The 25,833-nt window shown below is 44.1% G+C and overlaps 1 protein-coding gene across 1 annotated transcript; it reads right to left on the reverse strand.

The window, feature by feature from the left end:
• Positions 1-350: 350 nt before the first annotated feature.
• On the reverse strand, positions 351-25,219 carry HSDL2 (hydroxysteroid dehydrogenase like 2). Its single transcript, XM_083420316.1, has 11 exons — positions 24,857-25,219; positions 19,962-20,125; positions 19,540-19,638; positions 18,805-18,919; positions 12,699-12,802; positions 9,797-9,895; positions 6,678-6,872; positions 5,935-6,006; positions 3,919-4,140; positions 3,089-3,217; positions 351-1,573 (listed from the first exon to the last, which is right to left on the reverse strand). The coding sequence occupies exons 1-11, from the start codon at positions 24,871-24,873 to the stop codon at positions 1,461-1,463; spliced, it is 1,329 nt and encodes a 442-aa protein (XP_083276442.1). The 5' UTR covers positions 24,874-25,219; the 3' UTR covers positions 351-1,460.
• Between the last annotated feature and the right edge of the window lie 614 nt (positions 25,220-25,833).

Below are 25,833 nucleotides of genomic sequence, written 5' to 3' on the forward strand. Positions count from 1 at the left end.
CAGTTCAGCTACTGACTGTGTGACTGCAGTACATTGTTTATTGCTTTCATTTTATGGACCAGTGGTCTTGTTAGATAGTAAAACTCATGTTAAATTGCTGTTTTAGGGGTTGTTTTTAAAAGTCTGGAATGGATTAATCCATTTCACATTACTTTCTATGGGAAAGCGCGCCTTGGTTTTGGAACGCTTTGGTTTTGGAACGGACTTCCAGAATGGATTAAGTTTGAGAACCAAGGTACTTTTCCACACAAACGCCCCCACCACCCAATGCTGCAGCCCCAAGTGTCAGGAAACGTTTTAGTTTTGTTTTTGCACTATACATAGTATGAGAACTTGTAAGCAAAACAGACTTGTCACACAAAAAGATAGATTTTATTTCAATTCTCTCTCTAAATACAGTTTGGCAGGATCAGTTTTTCACAGGAGCAAATGTATTAAAAAATATTTCATTCCAAAATACTACTCTCTGAGGTAATATTATAGGCACTTTCGAGTAGACATAGTTAGGATTCTGTTGCAAGGCACATATATCTGCCCCCTTTTAAAAAATAAAAATCTTTGATCACTGATCTCGGTCTAAAAATTCTAGGGAAAAAGTAATTACGTAACTGAAACCCAAATCTTTTTTTAAAAAAACATTAAAAATAAACCATATAAATCAAAATGTCAATACTGACAAAGAAAAAGACAGACGCATATTTTAGGTACTGTATTTTTCCGTGTATAAGACTAGGTTTCCCCCCTAAAAAATAATGTCAAAAATTAGACGGAGTCTTATACATGGGGCCATCTCCCCCCATTTTCTTAAATCTGAGTCCCCCAAAATAGGGGGCATCTTATACATGGGGGCGTCTTATAGATGGAAAAATATGGTAATTTAATGGGCAATTCTAGCCTGGTGTCCTCTGCTGAAATCAATGAGCTTTCATACCAAATGATTCTATGGGCTATTCTTTGGGTTTCGAAAAGTAACAGGACATAGGATCAAGTTTTCCTTTTGGGGGATGAAGGCCTAACTCACAACCACCCCAAATCAGTGCAATTTACTTGTTGTATTCACTGGTGCATGAGTTTTAAGGGAACCCAACCCTTGTAAAGTTTGGAACATGGATACCTCAGAAAAGGAAAATGCCAACATGATCTAAGCCAATATGGGGGTTCACAGTGCCACCAAAAGGAGTAAATGTCCTTCTGCAAATTTATGGTGAATTGATTCTTTGAAAAAAGACGTGTTCCACGCTAATCTAGATGCATTTCTTACGAAATACATCTCACTTTAATCACTAGGATTTTCATTCCAAGTAAACAAAGTTAAAAATTGGTGCAGTTATTCCTACAAAACGTCATATATTCAGGAAGTTATAGATTAAGAGTATTTTAAACAAGAGCAAGGATTAGTTATCTTGAAACAGCAAGGTAACTGCATATTTATTGAAAGTTCAACGCGACACCATAAACCGTCACAGTTTGGCATTAAACTGACCCATCAGTCTTTCCAACTTGATTGCTAAGGCCATGTCACCTTTAATTGCCAGCTTTCCAGACATGAAAGCCAGGGTTGGCTTTAGTTTGCCTGAAAAGAGAGAGAGAAAATGGTTTAAGGCACCACAAAAAGTTGCAAACTGCAGCGCTTCTGCCATGTTTTTCAGTTAAGCAACCTCTCTACTCTTAAGACCAACAATGACATGGATAGCTTTAAATGTGATGTTGCCACTTCATAAAAAAAATTACGGCATTACAGGTAACTTGTTTAAGGCGTGAACGATATGTTTGCAATTACGCACAGTGCTGAACCAGGAAGTGACCCAGAAACGTCATAAAGACGTCACTGAAGCGTTTTAATAAAGTTTTGTTTTAAAAAAGGACTATGCTGAAATGGCAAAGTTAACAGCTAAAACAAGAGAACCTAATGATGACTGGTTTGTGGAGGAATGGAAGCCTTTTTCGGACTACTTAAGGAAATGGTACTGTACGATGAACTCACAAGCAGGATTTGAATTATGAGCAACAGAAGAAATGAGAGAATATATTATTGTTGTTATGGTATAAGTGATAGAAGGTAGGGTGCAGAAGAAGGAGAGGAATAAAAGCACTATGGAAAATGAGGTGCGGAGTAAAACAAAGAGAGAGAGAGAGAGAGAGAGAGAGAGAGAGAGAGAAATTTATTATATATGTTAAACAGCAGAACATTTAATAAAAATAATTATTTTTTAAGAAAGAAGTCACTGAAATGTCACTAAGAGGACGGAATGGGGGCGGGGTGGAACAGGGCTTTTTCAATGGGTTTCCGATTTCACGCAAGTGCACAATGACCCGGAACGTAACCCCCGTGCAAACGGGAAGTTGCCTGTATTCTCATTCCAGGTGAGTAAATGTAGGGTCACATGCGTGGTGAGGAAGCAAGATCATGCCTGTATGACAGTCACACATTGTCCAACAGCCCCCCCCCCAAAAGAGGCTCTGCACCCCTCAAAAATCGGGGCTTTCCTGCTCCCTAAGAAAAGCTCAACAACTTTGACTTGAACCCCCCCACTGCCAGTTTTTAATTCTGCGAGTAGATCACAGTCTTGCCGCTTTCTGTGCCGCAGAGACCTCCCCACACCTCATGGCTTCTTGTGTACTTTTACATGTGAGGAAGCTCCTGTGAGCTCAGTGAAACTTAGTAAACATGCATTTGATTAAATTGCACCAGCCCTGATGATCTGCATCCTACCACTTGCTAACTTTACACGGGAGGAGCAGGTTTGTTGTGAAATGGTGGCGGTGAAATGGTGAAGAACTTGTTGGCATCCCAAATGTGGAATATTTCCACCAACACTAGCTCACTTCTAACGCTTCCCATAAATGGCATCCTATCTACAAGCAGAAAAGAAGGTCCTGGACATATAGGAGACTTTGCTAGCAGTTTCTTCTCAAAGGGTAGAATAAAGAAACTGGAATGAAATACGTAATTCTACACGCTCCTGAAAATTTAACAAATGCAAGCAGCTCTACGAGCAGATACATTTAAGATTAGCAAAAGTCCAATGGAATAGCTGAACACGAATACATTTGGCTAAATGAAAGGACAGTTATTCCCAATACTTACCTGAAAACATTTTTACAAAGTCAGTGCTGGACATGCTCATAACCACATCAACCTTTCCTGGTGGCTCTCCGCTTCCTACACTGCCACCTTTGTTCTTAAGATCAATATACCATGTTCCTCCTCCTTCACCTAACACAAGAATAATGCCAAAATTATGCCACGTAAAATTAGACACATTCGTTTCTAAGCTGAACAAATGTCAGATAAGGAGCAAGAGCCAATTAAGTCTTTCCAAGAGTTAATGATCCATTGAAATGAATAACTGGAAGTCCAGTGATTTCAGTGGGTCTTCCCAGAGTATGACTAATGTTGGATAACCCGAGGTTCCACTTAAATGACATTTCTTTCCCTTAATAACGGCACTATGCTCCCCTATAACTTCCACTGCCAACCCAGCTTATTCTAACCACTAGAGAAAGAGATTGACTGGTACCTTCAAGAACAGTAGCACACCTGGTAGTAAACAAAACTTTTGTCCCATTCATCACAAATGTCTTTCGCTCAATTTTGGTGTAATTGCTGTTTTGTTGTAACAACCACATCCCTGTTTTTTATGTAGATACCCAACCTCTTCTCTGTGTGAACATTCACAAATAAATCATACCCGTGTGTGTGTTAAGTAGATTGCCATATTTGTCTTTTCAAAATATTTCAGACAGCACCAAGTGTGAATTATTTGAAAGCTGCCACCACTATAAAGGTGTTTTGGCATCTTTTCTGCAAAGTACATGTGGTGGTACTATTGGTATGCAGGCCTCTTGCCTTAGCAGTGACCCTAGGCCCGCCCAACATAATTTAAGTAACTCTTAAACAGATATAAAGATTCTTACCAGATAATTCAAACCGATAAATTCCTTGGGTTGACTTTACAACGTCATCACTGATTGCAGCTTTTATAATTTTAAAAGTTTCTGCTACAGGCCCCCCTGATTTCTCGGCAGCAAAATGCACGTGAAGCTTTCCTCTGTCAGGACCTTCAGGTTTCGTTTTGTCAGGACCTTCATGCTTGGGAAGGTCTTGTTTTTTCCCTTCTCTGAAGGTTGGAGTAGCTCCTGTAGGACCAACATTGACCAATAGAGTCAACAGTTACAATAGTGTGCACTCAGGAACTCATATCAAACAAGGAGAAAAAGGTTGGCGGTCCTGAGCACTAAAGCAGGGTAAATACTGGAGCAAGGAGTCATAGCTCGGGGGTAGGAGACATGTTTTTTATGCAGGTCTCATGTTCAAGCCACAGCAAAAATGACCAATCAGTGAGCCTTTCCCTTGGAGCCTTTCCCAGTGAGCCAGACTGGTGACTGGGAGCGGCCGCCGAGACCATATAACACCAGTCTTGAAAGATCTACATTGGCTCCCAGTACGTTTCCAAGCACAATTCAAAGTGTTGGTGCTGACCTTTAAAGCCCTAAACGGCCTTGGCCCAGTATATCTGAAGGAGCAACTCCACCCCCATCGTTCGTCCAGCACCGAGGGCCTTCTGGCAGTTCCCTCACTGCGAGAAGCCAAGTTACAGGGAACCAGGCAGAGGGCCTTCTCGGTAGTAGCGCCCTCCCTGTGGAACGCCCTCCCACCAGATGTCAAAGAGAACAACAACTACCAGACTTTTAGAAGACATCTGAAGGCAGCCCTGTTTAGGGAAGCTTTTTAGTGTTTGATGTATTGCAGTATTTTAATATTTTTTTGGAAGCCACCCAGAGTGGCTGGGGAAGCCCAGCCAGATGGCCGGGGTATAAATAATAAATTATTATTACTACTACTACTACTACTACTACTACTACTACTACTATTATGTTTGAATGTGATGGAATTCAAGAGAAGAGACATTTAACATTCACCCGGTGCTATACCAGCTGCACTGGCTCCCAGTGGAGTACAGGATCAGGTTCAAGGTGCTGGTTTTAACCTTTAAAGCCCTTTACTACCTAGGACCCTCGTACCTACGGGACCGCCTCTCCTAGTATGTCCCACGGAGGACCTTACAGTCTTCAAATAAAAACATCTTGGAGATCCCGGGCCACAGGGAGTTTAGGCTGGCCTCAACCAGAGCCAGGGCCTTTTTGGCCATGGCCCCGATTTGGTGGAATGCTCTGTCACAAGAGACTAGGGCCCTGTGGGACTTGACATCTTTCCACAGGGCCTGCAAGACAGAGCTGTTCCACCAGGCCTTTGGCTGAGGTACAGTCTGACCTTCTCCTTTTGTAAGCCTCACAGAACTCTAGCCCAATGGTTGCCATTAATTTGACTCTGAACTGATTTTAGAATGAATAGATTTTAGAATGTATTTCAATTAAATGATTATGATTTTATGTAAACTGTGTTATTTTTTACTGTTGTTAGCTGCTCTGAGCCTGGCTTCAGCTGGGGAGGGTGGGATATAAATAAAATTTTATTATTTTTTATTATTATTATATTTCCATAACCACAGAGAATGTTAGATAAGTAAGTTTTGAAATAATTGTCTAGTTAAATATGACCTCCCAGCCTCTTTGTAGGGCTGTCATGTGCCTTGGAATTAAAACAAACAAACAGAAAAGTCTACTGGGGAAGGGGAACATTTGCAAACTTGAAATGAAAGAAAACTGTTATAAAACTATGGATTTTTAAAAACTGGCATCTGTATTTTTTATGTAGAGCTGTTGCTGCAATTCTCGTTACACAATATGAGTGAAATATACAACATCTGTGATTCATGAAGCCCTGTCAATTAACAATGGGCACTTCTGTTCCATTTGCTTGGCACGGAAAGGTCTGCAGCCAGGAAAACTGTTCAGGTAAGAGGCTTAGTTCTGACCTCCGATTTTAGGCCCAACAACATCTGGGTGGGGTGGAGGCAATTATGTGCTTACCTTGTGCTTCCATTTTCATTGCTAGTGTTTCGGGATCCACATCTAAAAAGAAGTCTGGTAACAAAGGATGACCTAAAAATAGAGTGAAACAATAAATGAAAAAGTCCGTATTTTGTATAGCAGCATAGCGCTGTGCAGTTAAATAGATGTAAATGAAAGGCTGAGGGCATCTCCACACCTTAGCTATTGGTGTCTCCTAGCACAACTGAAGCACAAATATGAAGACAGACTTAGGACTTCACATTATACGTAAGACACCAGAGTACACTTAAAAAGGTAAAGGTACCCCTGCCCATACGGGCCAGTCTTGACAGACTCTAGGGTTGTGCGCCCATCTCACTCAAAGAGGCCAAGGGCCAGCGCTGTCCGAAGACACTTCCGGGTCACGTGGCTAGCGTGACATCACTGCTCTGGCGAGCCAGAGCCGCACACGGAAATGCCGTTTACCTTCCCGCCAGTAAGCGGTCCCTATTTATCTACTTGCACCCGGGAGTGCTTTCGAACTGCTAGGTTGGCAGGCGCTGGGACCTAACAACGGGAGCGCACCCCGCCGCGGGGATTCGAACCGCCGACCTTTTGATCGGCAAGCCCTAGGCGCTGAGGCTTTAACCCTTATTGGGTCATAAATGGGACATCTGGGAAGACACTCATGGTATTGCAAGCACAAAATACATAGTTTACGGCCTAATATTTGTAAACAGGCAAATACGAATGCAATATGCAAGAAAATAAATCTAAATTACCTGGGGCAACCGCATATACATCAAAATTCTGAATGCCTTCTTCTCTCAATAAAGTTTCATCAATGACGAAGTTTCCGGTGAAAGTTTTGGGCTTTGTTAAAATGCAGTATGCGGCATCTGCAAGTATATCTGTTTTCCTGCACTGTTTCTCTACGCCAGCTCCTCCCAGCATATCCATTGCAGAGGTATATATAGCTAAAGACACACACAAAGGAGAGAAGGGATAAGTTAGCAATTATTTTACTGCAGCATGCAAGGGGTGAACTAGATGGCCTATACGGACCCTTCCAAGTGTATGGTTCTAGACCACGGGTTAGCAACCTAAGGCCCATGGAGGCTGTTTAACTGGCCCACAAGCCACCCCCAAACTGAGCCACCCGCTGATCTATAGCACTATCTACCAACCTTTAGATCAGGGGTCAGCAAACTTTTTCAGCAGGGGGCCAGTCCACTGTCCCTCAGACCTTGTGGGGGCCGGACTATATTTTGAAGAAAAAAATATGAACTAATTCCTATGCCCCACAAATAACCCAGATGTGCATTTTAAATAAAAGCACACATTCTACTCATGTAAAAACACCAGGCAGGCCCCACAAATAACCCAGAGATGCATTTTAAATAAAAGGACCCGTTCTACTCATGTAAAAACATGCTGATTCCCAGACTGTCCGCGGGCCGGATTCAGAAGGCGATTGGGCCGGATCTGGCCTCCGGGCCTTAGTTTGCCTACCCATGCTTTAGATATCTGAGGGGGTGGAAGGATCGGTAATGATTTAAAGTTTATAAAATCTTGAAGTCTAGCCATTGCAGATGATGGGCCAGAAATGTTTAATATTCCATGGAAGCGTCACATTCTCTCTCTCTGACCTTGTTCACACATAATGCTAAGCCAAACAACTACTAAACAAGAACCAGCAGTTGTTCAGTTACAGAGAGCCAATATTGTGGTTGCTTCACTCCTCCTCTGATACGGCTGCTAGTGGCACTACCTGGAGCCAAGCCATGTGCAAATGCAAACACATGGCAGCCACTATTTTCACTCAAAAGCTTGGTACGCAGGTTAAACCACAGAGCTTAGGGCTTGCCTATCAGAAGGTCGGCAGTTCAAATCCCCGCAACGGGGTGAGCTCCCGTTGCTCGGTCCCAGCTCCTGCCAAACTAGCAGTTTGAAAGCAAGTTAAAGTACAAGTAGATAAGTAGGTACCACTCCGGCAGGAAGGTAGACGGAGTTTCCATGCACTGCTCTGGTTCACCAGATGCGGCTTAGTCATGCTGGCCACATGACCTGGAAGCTGTACGCTGGCTCCCTCGGCCAATAAAGCGAGATGAGCGCCGCAACCCCAGAGTCAGCCACGACTGGTCAGGGGTCCCTTTACCTTTACCTCTTTACTCAAAAACTTACAGTACTTGTTCTCACTAAGCCATCGTTTGGCTTAGCATTAGGCATGATCCAGCACACACAAACCGTTCTCTTTACATATGTATTAACTGGGCTGCAGATTAGGTTTTCGTGGTATGAGCAAACTGAAACTATGAAGCAAAATATGAATTTCTGATAATACCAAGCATAAAAATTATCCCCACACCACCAATAGCAGACTTCTGTCTGAATTTACATAAGAATTATGAAAGCACACTCTGCTGAACATAGGGACATTATATTCACACAAAAATGTCACCCCAGGGAAATTATAGGGAAAGGTAATCTTCCTGTGACTGGTCCCTCTCCACCTGATCCTGTTGGCAGATGTGTAAATTTCCCCAGTTAAGTGTTAAAATAATGGGCTAGTTAAGAGTAGTAACACAAACTCAGATCTGCTCTTCTGGTTCTGTAATAATACAACTTCTTAGGTTTTTCACAATATAGTTAACAAAATTAGATTCAGGTATGATGCAGTGGTAAAGTACATCTGTTAAGCAAAAGAGATGAACTCCTTACCAAATGGGTATACTGTGCATATAGGGGATGCAGATGGCACTGTGGTCTAAACCACTGAGCCTCTTGGGTATGCCGAGAGGTCGGCGGTTCAAATTCCCACAACGGAGTGAGCTCCCGTTGCTCTGTCCCAGCTCCTGCCAACCTAGCAGTTCGAAAGCACACCAGTGCAAGTAGATAAACAGATACCGCTGTGGCGGGAAGGTAAATGGCATTTCTGTGCACTCTGGTTTCCATCACGGTGTTCCGCTGCACCAGAAGCAGTTTAGTCGTGCTGGCCACATGACCTGGAAAGCTGTCTGTGGACGAACACTGGCTCCCTCGGCCTGAAGCGAGATGAGCGCCGTAACCCCATAGTTGCCTTTGACTGGACTTAACTGTCCAGGGGTCCTTTACCTTTTACTGTGCATATACTGTTAACCTATGGCTTTGATCCTATGTGCGCTTAGTTGAGAGTAGTGTTAGTATTGTAATGTCTCATTCTCACATTGCATAATGTTGTGGGTTGCCTTTAATTACTTAATTGATGTATGAGTATGGGAACTATTTAAAAGTCTCATCCCTCTCTCTGCTCTTTCTGCTCCAGAAGATGGATGTGAGAGTCGTCTTGTTGTTTTGTTATTTGCTTTATAAATAAAACCTTTGATGTTACTATTCCAACCACAGTTGTTTGGCTGCATTCTGCTGTAAAGCACCGAGTTTACTATCTGCAATCGGGCGTTTAATGCTCACAAGTAGGTTCCACTGGAATCGATGTAATATGTAAGCATGCATAGAATTGGGTTGCATCTCAAATAAATAACTATTTTGAAAAAGGTTAATTTCAGTGCATCAGCTTTCCAGTGTCAGATGGAGATCAAGCCAAAGCAGCGGTTCTCAAACTTTCTAACCCCAGAACCCAGATGGGAGGGTTGAAAATTACTAAGTCCCACCTGTCACATAATGGCGGTGCAGGAGCAGACTCACTGTTTGAGAAACACTGTCAAAAACAATGTAAATGATAATAATAATAATAGTAGTAGTAATAATAATACATATGCTTCAGAAGTCTCGAATATTGAAGGGAAACTGTGTATACACTTTAAACAAATGCAAGACATCATATTCTCTGAACACATTGAAACAAGAATTAAGCTCAGTCAACCCATCAAAAACATTATATATTTTTAAAAGATATATAAACCTGTTTGAGGCCATAATGCATTGACTGCAACTTCTCCTCTAAATTCTTCTGCCATTCCCAGCACGCACATGGACATTCCATATTTAGAAATTGTATAAGCTAGAATAAGATGGAAAACTAGATTTAGACATCAAAAATGTTTCCTCCTATATGCAGTATGAATTGTTCATATTTCAGAGGAAATCTCTTGTAGCTGGATAGAGGATTGCCAAGAAAGAGACAGGCATTTGGTTGGATATTAGGGGAAACAGACTGCTGACGTAGAGCAAGGTTTCCATTATGTTCTTATCTAAATTATGGTTGTTTTTCCCAAACAGTTTCACAATCTGAATGTTGTAAACAGATCAATTATCTCATAGTCCAACAATGCATTGTGTGAGAAGGACAATGGGACACCTTGCGTCAAAGAACATCACGGAAACCCTGGTTTTGTAAGTGGTGTTAGAAGATTGTCACTAATATCTGGGCTTGATGTACAACGTGAGAGAAGGGGCTGTAGCTTAGCGGAATAGTGCATTTTTTGCATGCAGAAGGCTCTTATTTAAAAGGATCAGGCAGCAGGTTGTTATAAGAATTTTAAGGTCTCAAATACAGAATAAATATTCATAAATGCACACATATCTAAATATATGAACCATGTGTCTGAAATAGTACCGGGGAGCAATCCTGAAGCCATTCTGACTCTTCCCGATGACCTCAAATATTCCTCTGCAGTAAGGGAGGCAAATGGGGAAAGCCTACCCACTGTCCTTTTGCTTGCAAATCCTGTCTTCAGGGCATTTTTGTGTATGAATAGGGTGAGCCTGTGACCTGGATTCAGGAACTAAAGTATTAACAATCACAAAAGAATGGCGAGACTGCCCAGGTAATGCAGTCAGTGACTATTATCCTGGAAGACAGGATTTCTGCTGTAGGCCGCCTCCTTCTGTGATGTATGTATGATGTTTTAGGAGGGTGGTCTTGGGCTACAGGGTGGGTAATTTCAAAAGTCTATATAAGGGCTTGCACACCATTGTTCAGAGTTCTCCTCCCTTCTGTGTGTGGTTAATGGGACCCTGTTGCAACAGTTAATTTCCTTTACTAAAGATCAGGCATTCTAGCCAAGCCGCTTTGCTCCTCAATATACTGGGGTTGGCCTCTGTTTTCTTCTACCGATAGGGAACCCATTTAAGGACTCTATATAGGCTTTGGAATACCCCATAAGGGAAAGGGAGCAGTTTTTTTCTTAAAATGGTGGAAGGGAAAGATTATCTGCCCAAGACCTAGGGAAGCTGCTGCCAGTTACATCTGATATTACTAAGTGAAATAGACAAATAGGTCAGATAGCTTCCTTCATCTCCCTCACCCCAATGAGAATCTCTTTCCCACCTTTGTATCTAATGCATGATCTCTCCTCCTCCCCCCATCCCTTATCTCACATTTCTGCCTCTTTTCATGTATTGATAGCAACAGCCCTTCTATAGTGAAGGAGCTGAGAAACTGCTTTCTGAAGTGGCTTGAATCAGATTAAATTTTAAAAATAAACACAGGAACCACTTGAGTGCCAAGGGCCACCGGTTGGCCATTCCTGTTGCACACGAGCACCTGATTGAGAAATAAAGCTTGCCCTTGACATCCAGCCATGACCTAGGAATTGTTTCTGCAGAACACCATGCAGTTAATGGGACGCACCTTCTGTGGCACTGCATGCCTCGTGTTTCTCCCTGTTAGGCTGGGGGGGACATGTTTCTCCAGCTCAGTCCAAAAAAGGAATGCAAGGTGTCACTATATTGGAACTGGACGCGGGTGGCGCTGTGGGTTAAACCACAGAGCCTAGGACTTGCCGATCAGAAGGACGGCGGTTCGAATCCCCGCGACGGGGTGAGCTCCCATTGCTCGGTCCCTGCTCCTGCCAACCTAGCAGTTCGAAAGCACGTCAAAGTGCAATAGATAATTAGGTACCGCTCCAGCAGGAAGGTAAATGGCGTTTCCGTGCGCTGCTCTGGTTCGCCAGAAGTGGCTTAGTCATGCTGGCCACATGACCCGGAGCTGTACGCCGGCTCCCTCGACCAATAAAGCGAGATGAGCGCCGCAACCACAGAGTCAGCCACAACTGGACCTAATGGTCGGGGTCCCTTTACCTTTTTAAGGACTATTTGGGGATTAAGTAGAGAAGCTGCTGATGTGAACACAAGGTGCAACGATTTAAAGATTATTTCCCCACAAACTGTCAGGATGCAGGTACAGTGTTACCTTGGTTCTCAAACGCCTTGGCACTCAAAACACCTTGGAACCCAAACACTGCAAACCCGGAAGTAAGCGTTCTGGTTTGCAAACCTTTTTCGGAAGCTGAACATGCTCCGTTTTGAGTGCCACACTTCCATTTTGAGTGTTACACTGAGGTCTGTTTTTGCTATTTATTTTGCGTTTCTGTGGCTTTCTTGTTTTGTTTTTGTGGCTGTGTGGAACCCAGTTCCGCTACTGACGGATTGATTGTGTGACTGCAGTACATTGTTTATTGCTTTCATTTCATGGATCAATGGTCTCGTTGGATAGTAAAATTCATGTTAAACTGCTGTTTTAGGGGTTGCTTTTAAAAGTCTGGAACGGATTAATCCGTTTTGCATTACTTTCGATGGGAAAGCGCGCCTTGGTTTTGGAACGCTTTGGTTTTGGAACGGACTTCCAGAATGGATTAAGTTTGAGAACCAAGGTACTTTTCCACACAAATGCCCCCACCACCCAATGCTGCCTGTCTTAATTTTGGAATGTTTTGGTCTTGGAATGGACTTCTGGAATGGATTAGGTTTGAGAACCAAGGTACCATTGTAGAGGAAAAGAAGGGGTAGAAGAGAGACAGCCTTTACACTTCCTTGAGTCTGGAAGAATTTCAATATAAACGAGCATTTAAAACTATACTTACCACAGTGATTTTTGAACCAGATAGGGTTTAGGTTAATCGGTGGGCTAATATTGAGGATATGGCCAATCTTACTCTTTTTCAAATAAGGGAGGCATATTTTAGATCTGGAGAAGCAAATAAACACAAGGGAATAGAGTCAGATTTGCTTGTACTTATATCATGAGCTCTGGTCAGATTTTGGTTTTCATGTGTGTTTTTCACACACACACACACACACACACACACACACACACACACAGGCCCTTTCATATACAGTCTGGGACTTACAGAAGGCATAATTTTTTATTACGTTTCCATCCCACTTATGAATTAAATTAAATAATAAAATAATAAATAAATAAAACACCCAGAAGTCAATCACTATGAAGGTTATTAGTAAGAGAGGTGGGTGTGTTTAAACTCTCTGCTATTAAACCCAATGGGATTTCAAAAGGGCATAACTTTGGGCTCAATAATTCTCTTTAGAAATAATGTTTTTTTAAAAAAAAGTAATGTAAAAAGCGGGGGGGTGGAAGCGTCATACACATTTCTGAGCCATGTACCAAGATAAAGCATCTGGCTGCAACCCAGTTAATGGCTGAATTCTGTTCGACTTCTGAGGTACGACTGTATATGAGTGTCATGCTGTCTTGATTGCTCCAGCTTCACTTTTCGCTTGGTGAGAACAAGATCAACAAACCAGGAAGCCTCAGCCTCATGCTCCATCCAAACCAGCGATTGTGGTTTATTGTGCCCCAACAATGCAAACGTGATCACTACCCAACTCGAAGCCATGGTTTGCCATCGGTTTGCTGATTGTGACTTCTTAGAGAGCAACCAGTCACAATCTCTGGTTCAGACTTTATGCAAAGCCACAGTTTCTTGCTTTGTTTACTTCACTTACACCTGGAGAGCTGCAAAGCAGAAGTGGCCAGGCAGCGAGCACCAGAGCATGTTGCTCTTTCCAGATAAACCACAAAAAGCTTGAAGTCCTGGCTTATTGTTATGTGAAAATGCAGCCACAATCAAAACAGTATCAAATTGCTCTCTTTAGAAAGACACTTCTCTCAATAACTCAAATAGCTATTTTCCTCATTTAACGTATTGCTGAATTAAGAGCAAAAAAACCCCAAGATGTTCTCCATAAATGAGAATTGGAACTATCAAAACTGCCTGCATATATTGGTCAGAGATAATGCTACTAAGCAAATAATACATGGAGAAAAATGTCTCTCCCACCAAGAAACCAGTGGACCCAATACATCTGAAACATATCATCAAAACATTCCTCTACATGTTATACTCTCAAAGGCATTTGCTTTACTGGAGAATTTTGCATGAAGTTCTCTTTTAAAGAAATACATGTTTACAGCTATAAAGGCACATTTTAATGAAACGTAATTAAAAAGCGCAGCAGGGTTAGTAAAAGATATGCCCTGAGCTTCTAGGCTTTCTAGTCAGCCAATGAATTTAAGCCATGAGTGATCTTAATAATTAAAGGTGTCAAGGCACAGCTCTAGGGCAAGAGTAATAAGACACAAGAGTTTGCTGAGGACTGCTTCAATGGAATGTTTCAAGATTGAGAAGGCTCTGTTTTCTGAGCAAATTCTCACAAAAGGAATACTGAAAATCATGGATCAGTTTTGGATGCCAGTTAAAACTGCCAGATACAGCCTCATGAAACAAACAGTGTCTACATGGCTACATTTCCCCACAACCAGCTACCTATTTCTCAGTAATTTCAATTTCATTAGGGTGGAAATACTTTTTATCTCTGCAGACGGCAGAACAAACAAAAGTAGTTCTATAGGAGCTACAGGAATGCCTTTACAGACAACCCTTAGGCAAGTATTTTCAAGTTCATAAATGCTGTTGAGCCAGCAGCACACTGCAGAAGCAGTTTACAATGCAGTGATAATGATGAAATGTATTTAGAAACCGATATAGAATTAAGAACATAAAACAGTATTAAAAATGTCAGAGATCAGAAATGAGCAGGAGGCACTGAACATTCGACTGAACAATATGGCTGTTGCGCGCTTAGCTTCTCTGCACAAGGGATTCAGACAGGTGGGTGGCCACACCCATCTTTCAATCATGTGACACCATAATTGCGTTGTGTGACTGCCAAGTGGGTGCCCCCCCACCTGCCAAATTGGGCTTGCAACGTCAATCCTGATAAGGATCTAGCCTAGGAAGCCAAAAGGGGTTCTCTATCCCTGGTTCCGAAAGCATAACCAGGAAGCAGACCAAGCACCACAACAGAGGCCTTGGGACAAGAAGGCTGTTCCCTCTAAAATGTTTAGAAGTCCTGGTATGAGAGTTTACCCGCTGTTCCCTCTCACTGTCAATAATGCCAGGCAGTAGCAGTATAATCTCCATTAACACCCAAGGGCTAAAAGGAATAGAGACACAGCTTCCTAACCCCTTTACCCAGGGACAGTCAATGTGGCAGCCTCCAGACGTTCTGGACTAAAACTCCCATCATCCCCAACCATGCGCCATGCTGGCTGCGGCTGATGGGATTTGTATTAGAGTACAGCACCTGGAGTGCAATACGTTGGCTACCTGTGCCTTTCCTCTTCTGCAATAACAAAACTGGTAGCCCAACCTGATGCTCCAGAAATGAGCACCTTTTTCAGTAGCAGCATCCCAGTGCTTGTGCGAGGAGGAGGGGGAACCTTGCTGCTTGCCCCAGTTCAGTTGGACTTGGTCACAGTGATAAGACTCTTAGGATACTGATGCTCCATTCCACCTTAAAACAGATGTGTGGATTGTTGCATGTCACATGTCTGTTTACACTCCAGCACAGCTTGCTGGGAACTTCCGTTTGTGTGCATAGCTATTGCTTTTGCTGCTTGCTCTTGGACATGAAAGGGAGAAGACATGTTTTTCCATTGTCCTGATATACGCTGAATAAACTGCCTGTAAATATGCTCTCACGGTCGTCTCTTGCCACTTCTGTCTGCGCAGTGTTATTTACTATGCTGGTTAGAGTGTGCTCCAGCTTCTGAAGCTGCAGGTTGCTGTTTCATGCTGAGCCAAGGACAGGAGATCGCTAGGCTACCGGCTGGTGGGCTGGAGCCAGCTGGGGGTTTGCAAATTGTCCCCGTTCCCTTGGAAGCATCCCAACAAACACAACTACGATCAGGAGCAAAGGAGACACAGAGAGAGACTGAAGAGCAGCAAGGACACTGGGAGGGTAAATAAGTGTAAGATGGGGCCCACAAGAACAGTATTAAATATCTAGTTGGATCTGAAGAAGACGCTAATTATACAACTAGCAAAACCGGCATCATCATGACAGATGGGTGTCTGTGGAGGAAGGTCTTGCAATGGTGCGAAATTAATAATAATAATAATAATGCGCAAATGGACACACTGTTCCCCTCTGTTAGGGCCTTCTCATTGTGCAGGGCTCTGCTCACTGCAGTTATGTCTCCAAATGAGCACTTTGTCATTTCTCCCTGGGAAGAAAACTAACCATCCATGGGTTTTTTTAAATGCAAGACAGTATACAAGAGGGTACTTGGGGACACTGGGACACGGGTGGCGCTGTGGGTTAAAGCCTCAGTGCCTAGGCCTTGCCGATCGAAAGGTCGGCAGTTTGAATCCCCGCGGCGGGGTGCGCTCCCGTTGCTCGGTCCCAGCGCCTGCCAACCTAGCAGTTCGAAAGCACTCCCGGGTGCAAGTAGATAAATAGGGACCGCTTACTAGTGGGAAGGTAAACGGCATTTCCGTGTGCAGCTATGGCTCGCCAGAGCTGCAATGTCACGCTGGCCATGTGACCCGGAAGTGTCTTTGGACAGCGCCTCTTTGAGTGAGATGGGCGCACAACCCTAGAGTCTGTCAAGACTGGCCCGTACGGGCAGGGGTACCTTTACCTTTACTTGGGGACACTGTGTGGTAGTGACTAGTAGTCATTGCCCCTGGCGACCCCAGCTATTGAGAAGCCAGTCTGATCCTATCTGCACAGGTGCCACCAGGGTTCTGCTTCTTGGCCACTGTGGAGTGTGACAAGATTGTTGAGAACTTGCATATGATGGGAATGTAAAAAGGTGAAATGCTTCTGGGAGATGATATATAATGAGTTGAAAAAAATGTTGAAATATACATTTATAAAGAAACCAGAAGCATTTCTCTTGGGTATTGTTGGAAACAATATAAATAGAAAGGAATGTAAGCTTTTTCTATATGCAGTAACAGCAGCAAGAATGCTATTGGCCCAAAAATGGAAGCAAGAAGAATTACCAACGATGGAAGAATGGAGGATGAAATTAATGGACTATGCGGAACTTGATAAACTAACAGGAAGGATCCGAAACCAGCGGGACCAGAAGTTTACCAAGGACTGGAGTAAATTTACGGATTATTTGAAAAGTATTTGTGACGACCAGACGACGTTTGTAGGTTTGCAAGAAGTTCTGTGAGGAAGAATATTAGAAATATTGCGAAAATGGAGAAGGAGACATGATATGTTAAGAGATGTAAAGGCAATACAGTGGTACCCCGCAAGACGAATGCCTCGCAAGACGGAAAACCCGCTAGACGAAAGGGTTTTCCATTTTTTGATGCGCTTCGCAGGACGAATTTCCCTATGGGCTTGCTTCGCAAGACGAAAATGTCTTGTGAGTCTTGAGATTTTTTTTCGCTCCCCACCCCCTTTTTCTAAGCCGCTAAACCGCTAATAGCCTTTTAGCAGCTAATCCGCTAATCCCTTAAGCCTTTAATAGCCGCTAATACTCGCTAAACCGCTAATAGCGCTAATCCGCTAATAGGGTTGCTTCGCAAGACGAAAAAACCGCTAGACGAAGAGACTCGCAGAACGAATTAATTTCGTCTTGCGAGGCACCACTGTATTAAGTTAGGAAATGCGTAAGAAGTGATTAAGACGGAGGATTATCAGAGGTGCTGATGGAAGTCCAATAAGAATGTATTTGTGATAAATTGTGTGGTATGTTTTATAATTTTGTATGTTAAAAACCAATAAAAAATATTTTTTAAAAAAAGAACTTGCATATGAAAGAGCATTTAAATTAAGGGGGTGGGACAAAGACACTAACTGCTCTCATATCCACTACGGTAGCACTCTTTGAATACCCTTTTCCTCCTCTCCTATCTGCTAACGCGCAAACATTCTGAGCTCGGCAAAGCGAAAGAAAAAGAGGAACGTTTTACATTGCCAAATTGTGTCCGTCAGCTGAGCATTGCCTAAGAAAGGCCTGTGTTACTGGATATACGGCAGTTATCAAAAGAAAGCGGGTGGGGCTGCTGAAAGGCTCGACTTGCGCAAGGTCCCCTGTTACTGCACAAGCCTCTGTGCTGCTCCCGCTGAGCCAAGGGAACAGCAGCAGGCCTGGGAATGCGTTTTCTGCAGAAGCCCAAGTAAAAGAGCAAGGCAGAAGGAAGATCAACAATTGAAGCAAGACAAAGAAGATAAGAAAAATATCCTTGCTACAAGTTTAGTAAAGCAAAGGATTTAAGACTCTCTAGGGCTGTGATTACCCAATCATGGAGTATGACCTCTGTACTAGAAACTGATAATTTCCACAGTACAGTGGTACCTCGGGTTACATACGCTTCAGGTTACATACGCTTCAGGTTACAGACTCCGCTAACCCAGTGACCATTATAAGATACCCTGGCAAACAGGAATCTGCTATAGACCGCCTCCTTCTGTGATGTATGTATGATGTTTCAGGGGGGGTGGTCTTAGGCTACAGGGTGGGCAATTTCAAAAGTCTATATAAGAGCTTGCACACCAATGTTCTGGGTCCCTCCTCCCTCCTGCGTGTGGTTGTGAGCACCTAGTTGCAACAGTTACGGTAATAAAGATCAGGCTTACTAGCTGCTTTGCTTCTCAATATTCTCTGGTTGGCCTCTGTTATTTTCTCCTACTGATAGGAAACCTACATAAGGACTCTACACAGACTCTTGGGTACTTCATAAGGGAAAAGGAGGGATACTCGTTATATTATCAAATTCAGAATCTTTCTCTCTAAAAGGTCAACAGACTCTAAAGCGTCCAGGATTGTATTTTGCCCATGTCTCCAATTTGATCCAGTGAACGAAGAATTACTGAGTATACAGAGCTATTTTTGAAGATTTGTTATCCACAAACACTTACGTGAGGTACGTTCCTCTTGTGTTGGCACTCATCATTAGGTCCACTTTTTTTGTAGGCGTATCCAGTGTGCCAGTTAAAGAGATAGCACTTGCATTGTTCACAAGAACATCTATCCCTGATTGTTAAAAATAAGACATTTACGCATCATAAAAGTCAACCATTTAAAACAACATGCTAATTATTACACAAGGATTAGCCACTTTGAAGGTTGGGGTTTTAAAAAAATATTCAAGCAGGTATATAAACTTTTACAAAATAATAATTATTTAACACAATTGTTTTGTTATTGAATTAAAAAAAAGACTTCTAAACTGTGTAAATAGTGATTACTACACTCAACATGGGACACGGGTGGCGCTGTGGTCTAAATCACAGAGCCCAGGGTTTGCCGATCATAAGGTCAGCAGTTTGAATCCCCGCGACAGGGTGAGCCCCCATTGTTCGGTCCCAGGTCCTGCCCACCTAGCAGTTCGAAAGCACGTCAAAGTGCAAGTAGATAAATAGGTACCGCTCTGGCGGGAAGGTAAACGGCATTTCTGTGCGCTGCTCTGGTTCACCAGAAGCAGCTTAGTCATGCTGGCCACATGACCCGGAAGCTGTGTGCGGACAAACGCCAGCTCCCTCGGCCTATAGCGCGAGATAAGCGCCGCAACCCCAGAGTCGTTCCTGACTGGACCTAACGGCCAGGGGTCCCTTTACCTTTACACTCAACGTAAGCTGCAGAATTTAATTTACCTCCAAATTTCTGGACAGCCTGATCCACTGCATCGACAATTTGCTCTTCTTCTCTGACATTGACAATGCATGCTAAAGCCTTTCCTCCAGCTGCTTCAACTGCAAAAGAAGGGCATCACTTAAGTCACAGAATACAATACACAAACTAAATACAAGAATACTTTTTAAATATTTTGTTGGAAGCAGTCGAGAGTAGCTGGGGAAACCCAGCCAGATGGGTGGGGTATAAATAATAAATTTATTATTATTATTATCATCATCATCATCATCATCATCCCTCTCTGCACGTGAACAGGGCCATGAGTGGGAACGGGCCCCAGAAATATCCATGGCAAGGTTAGTTACTGGATGCAGCTCTCCAAGGTTGCAGCAGATGGTGGCACTCAGATCATAATCTATGCACCTCTCTCTTGCAAGCTTACTTTCTTCTGCAGCAGTGTAGATAGTTCCTGGAAGTGTGCGATGCGGCACTCCAGTCTTGGCAGCTATCACAATATTTGCCCCATCCTTGGCTGCCTTCAAGGCTATCGCTTTTCCAATCCCACGGCTTGCACCCGTGATAAAGAGAGTGCATCCTGCCAACCTCCTAAAAATAAATGATAAGACAAACAGTTATCTTTTAACTACTGGGGGGTAAATAGAAGAAAATGCAGGATTAGAATCACCTGAAATTGGCAAAGACCTGACATTCAGTGGAATACATGCTCTTAAATTCGATTAACTAGAAACCACAAATAACATGACTATAGCTTTATAATTTACCAAGGCTGGATCTAAAGGTAAAGGTAAAGGGACCCCTGACTGTTAGGTCCAGTCGTGGACGACTCTGGGGTTGCGGCGCTCATCTCGCTTTATTGGCAGAGGGAGCCGGAGTACAGCTTCTGGGTCATGTGGCCAGCATGACTAAGCCGCTTCATGCGAACCAGAGCAGTGCACGGAAAAGCTGTTTACCTTCCCGCCGGAGCGGTACCTATTTATCTACTTGCACTTTGACGTGCTTTCGAACTGCTAGGTGGGCAGGAGCTGGGACCAAGCAACGGGAGCTCACTCCGTCGTGGGGATTCAAACCGCCGACCTTCTGATCGGCAAGTCCTAGGCTCTGTGGTTTAGACCACAGTGCCACCCGCATCCTAGGCTGGATCTACACAGCTATAAAAAAATGCTACGGGGGGAAAAACATTCTAAAAGCTCACAATGAAAATTATCACTGACTTTGGATTTCAGCTCTACAGAGCCACCTGGTGACACATTGTTATAACGTTATAAATCGACTAGTGTAGCTGAGTCCCCAGTGCATTCTGTTTTGCATACATTGACTCAACTTGCATAACTGAGTTTATACAATTTGTTTTAACTGCCGCATGGTGAGAAAATGATGACATCGTGACCCACAAGTCACTTCCAATTTCCAATACTATTCCGATCTTGCCCCTGCTCTGTACTTTTCTCAATGCCACTAAGTGCAGGAATGCCACCAGGTACCTCCTCTTCTGGCAACTGAACTTCATCCCAGCTATGGCATCTAAGGCTCACACACAAAGTGATGAAGCTGCCTTAAACCAAGGTAGACCATTGACCCATCAAGGTAAGTCATGTCCCTTCATGAAGATGCCAGGGACTGAAACTTGGATCTTCTGCATACAAAGCATGAGCTCTACCCAGTGGTGGAGGAAGGGGGTAAGGGGGTGTGGTCCGTCCCGGGTGTCATCACTGAGGGGGGAGTGACAAAATGAGTTCTTTAAAAAATGGGCTCATGGAACTTTTTAGGAGTGACGTGGTGGCTTAGGCCTGCAGGTTCCATGCTACCTGAAACAGAAGTGTGGGACTTGTGTCTGCCTACTGCCTCTCCCTCAGCAGCCCTACAGCTGAGCGGGAGGCGTTGGAGAAGCTCCAAGCGTCACAGAGGCTCGCCCCACCCCCATGGGCAGATTGCCCTGCCCCCATGGGAGCGGATTGCCCCACCCCACGGCTGCAGGACACCCTCCACACCAGGCACCCGAGCAGCTAGCTACTCTACCACTGCACCATTGTCGCCTTCAGACAAGTAGATTGCCTATGGTTGCCTGACCCACATGTGAAATGAAGCAAACTTTCTATTATTATTATTATTCACAAATCAGAAAACACATACTTCTTTCAGCTCCTGGAAATAACAACCGAATCATGAATGAAAGATGAAAAGAAAGCTGCAATCCTAAGCATGACCACTTGAAAGCGAACTCCATCAAAATCAGCTGGATTTATTTCAGAGAACATATACTTGGGATGAGAGCATTAACATGAAACATTATCGCTGTCTCAGATACCTAATGTGTGGCAAAGCTCACACTGCAAAAGTGTCTTTTGTCCCTTCCGTGCAATCTCAATATTTTATTCTGGTGCCTCCACTTTGACTCATAGTGTGACGGCATTTGTTCATACCATCCAATGCCTCCCAGACACAATACAAACTGTTTAACACCTCTTTAGAGCAGCAGCTTTGACAATATATAGAGGCAATGGGGTTATTCAATTAGAGTTCTTACCATGTTGGAGTTATTTAATTTCCATTACCTTGGATGCACAGCAATTCATTTCCCCATTTGTCTGAACTGGGGTCTAATTGATTCCAGTGCCCTTTCAGTGAAACCCTCCCATTAACACACACACACACACACAAAATAGGGTGGGAAGTTAAAACACCACAGGACCTCCCACCCTTTTATTACGGGAGAATAAATGTAACACAACATGAGAGAGGGAGGCAATTGACCTTCCAAGTAAGTAATTTTAGTTCTTACGTATTCACTTGACAGAGCAGAACCACACTTCCATTTTTTAAAATTGACAAATGGTCTGAGAAAATTAGTCTCATCCTTACTGCGTGTCTCCAAACTGAAGTAATTTTTTTATCTCTGTTATTGGTATGTAGCAATCCAGAAGCCCAAAAATGGGAGCAGGCAATTAACAGATTTAATTTGCCTGTTAAAATTCTACTGGCAGCTCAGTCTGGATTCTGCAACCATACAGACGACTACAAGCTGCAACACTAGGGCTACTTGTAACAATTTGCAACGTGGACAAAGCAAGCCACAACAGGATTCAACCTGTGTTCCGCACAAAATTCACTCGTAATCTTTATGAGTGCAGATCACTTGAACTGATAACTGCCGCTCTTCTTTGAAAAATAATTCCTATGCAGTGAGTTCTTTCAGTAAATAAGGCCACATACTTTCCAACTGCTCCACCTTCTCACAATTTTTGCAAGCTGGAATCTTTATAGTCCAAGTGAGGGCAAGACTCCTTATGGCAGGGGTAGCCAAGATGGTGCCCTCCAGATATTGTTGGACACTCATCATCCCTAGCCATTGGGCCATGCTGAGCAGAGCAGATGGGATCTGAAGCCCATCATAATTGGGGGGACGGGGGACGGACCAGAATGGGGAATGCTACCGCTGCATTGTTGAATTTTTCCGTTGTACCACACACAGCAGTAGGCAAACAAGCCGCAAAGATTAAATTCTGCAAATCTTTTTCTTATGTACCGCATAACACATCTGTAGGATAACTACTGTGAGATCTGAAATAGCTATGTGTCATGTGCTTAGAGCTCTTAAATGAGTGCTACACTGGACTTGTTATACTTCATAAGGAAGCTCACATAGATAAGTGAAAAATCAATTCCTTAATCACAGAAGAAGAAGAAGAAGAAGAAGTGGTGCATGGTTCTCAATGAGTTTCAAATAAACTCTTCAAGAAGGGGAAATAAAGTACAGTGGTACCTCTACTTACAAACGCAATCCTTTTTGGGGTGCCATTCACACCCTGAAAAGTCTGTAAGTAGAGCGCGGGCTACTGTGCGTGCGTGAAGTGCGCAGATCACTTCTGCGCATGTGTGAAGCGTGCAGATCGCTTCTGCACGGCCAACCTGGAAGTAAACACTTCTGGGTTTACCACGTTCGTAACCTGAAAAGCCACAACATGAAGCAAACGTAACACGAGGTTTCTCATTAAAACTGCTTGGGACAATTTTTCTGCAACAGTACACCTAAACAGTGACACTTTAGATTGTTGCATGTTACTTAAATGAGATGGTGCAACACAAACTATGCACAATGTTCTAAATACAATTATACCGTAGATTTATATAAATGCATGACAGCACTTGCTGTTTTAGCAATGGCCTCTTTCTTAATCACCCCTGGTATAAGAACACACCTTTCCACCTGCTGTGACACACAGTGGTGTCAACTGTTTGGTGACGCTGCCCACCAAAAACCTCTCTTTTCCGATTCAGGTTCTGACTGCATCAGTATATATGTGAACAAGTGATTTGTTTATTTTTGCCCCATGCACTCCATTAGATTTAACCAAACCTCATTAGCTGACTTGCTATCCAGTATGGAGAAGCCACTTCAAACCTCTCCACACTTCTGGAAAATCCACCACTGCGAATAGTACTACTGTATGTCATCTTACTAACATTTGGCTACCTGCGCAACTATGAAAGGTTTGCATTGCTGTTTGCAGTATGGAAGCAAGGAGGATGGCATGCTGCTGACGAAGCTTAGGCACACATGGTCAGGCACACATTACAGACAGAGGTCACCTACTTGGCTCTGTGTCCTCTTTCTCTTTCCTCCCCAAGAGGAGCCAGGGTAAGCTGCCGCTGGTTTAGCAGTTGTCAAGTTTCGAGCCTCTGCCCCCCCCCCAACCATGTCTTTCAACAACGGCTTGACCTGCAGGTCCAGGACCATCTGTTTTGCCCTGTCTCCGACCTGACCAGCCCAGCTGTGGAAATGCCGATTTGGGGTTGCCACCTTTGATCTGGCAAAATACTGGGCAGGGCAGGGCAGGGCAAGTTGGTGGAGGGTATTATTATTATTCCCATTTCTGGGAAAGCTCAGTCAGTACAACACTAGACTCTTAATCTCAGGGTTATGGGTTTGAGCTCCACATTGGGCAAAAGATTCCTGCATTGCTAAATGACCCTTGTGCTCCCTTTCAATTCTATGAGTCATGACAATCAATTGCAGCCTAACAGGATGGCCCGCTCTAGAATTTGTCGCACACATCCATGAATTTGCGCACCTGTTCAATGCATGACCTTTCACACACATGCATTTGGAGAAGATCCCTAACTTTGCAAAGAGAGAAAAAAGACCTGCAATACAGGACAAAGCTGCCATCAATACAGGACGCAGCATTTTGCATTGAAATACGGGGCAAATCCTGCATTACGCAGGACAGGCTGGGGGGGGGGGGGCGACCCTAACTGGGGTCGACCTACTCGCGACAGCGCGTGGCGGGAGGAGAGCGGGAGCCCCTCGCAGCTTACCCTGTGTTGGGCAGCATGGCCGGGTCCGGAGGAGGAGCGGGGGGGGGTCCTCTGGGCAGGTGGCAAGTAGCAGAGCCCAGGCCCGGGCGGGAAGGCGCCTTGGTGCCTCGCACGGCCGCTCAGGGGGCGCAGCGCCTCGCTCGGAACGCTCAGCGGCGGAGCAAAGGGCGCAACAATCAATCGCGCCAGCTCACTCCGCCCCGCCCTTGTTCCGCGCCCGTTCTAGGACGCCTCTCTATGGTCCCCTCTCTCTTCCGCGAGACGGCGCGCCCGACCGGAAGCCCATCCCTTCGCGGCTTCCGGCTCTTGTTCGGCGCTGCCATAGCAACCACGCCACGCTCTTGTTTGCGGCCTGAGGGCTCTGTGTTTGAGTGACAGAGAGAGAGAGAGAGAGAGAGAGAGAGAGAGAGAGAGAGAGAGAGAGAAATGAATTTCGCTTTTCCTGACCTAGTGACCCCTTAGAGTCGGCGCTCTTGCGCCCCCCTACCCTACCCCACACCCCGCAACCGCCATGGACGGACTCTCCGCGCGCCCCTCCCGCTTCCCTTTCCCTCCGAAATGGAGGCAGTGAGAGATTTTACTTTCTTGGGCTACATGATCACTGCAAATAGTGACAGCAGCCACGAAATTAAAAGACGCCTGCTCCTTGGGAGAAAGGCGATGGCAAACCTAGACAGCATCTTAAAAAGCAGAGACATCACCTTGCCAACAAAGGTCCGTTAAAGCTATGGTTTTCCCAGTAGTGATGTATGGAAGTGAGACCTGGACCATAAAGAAAGCTGATCGCCAAAGAATTGATGCTTTTGAATTATGGTGTTGGAGGAGACTCTTGAGAGTCCCATGGACTGCAAGAAGATCAAACCTCTCCATTCTGAAGCAAATCAGCCCTGAGTGCTCACTGGAAGGACAGATCCTGAAGCTGAGGCTCCAATACTTTGGCCACCTCGTGAGAAGAGAAGATTCCCTGGAAAAGACCC

The sequence above is a fragment of the Podarcis tiliguerta genome (assembly GCF_965153285.1).
Source record: "Podarcis tiliguerta genome assembly, chromosome: 17".
Classification (NCBI taxonomy): domain Eukaryota; kingdom Metazoa; phylum Chordata; class Lepidosauria; order Squamata; family Lacertidae; genus Podarcis; species Podarcis tiliguerta.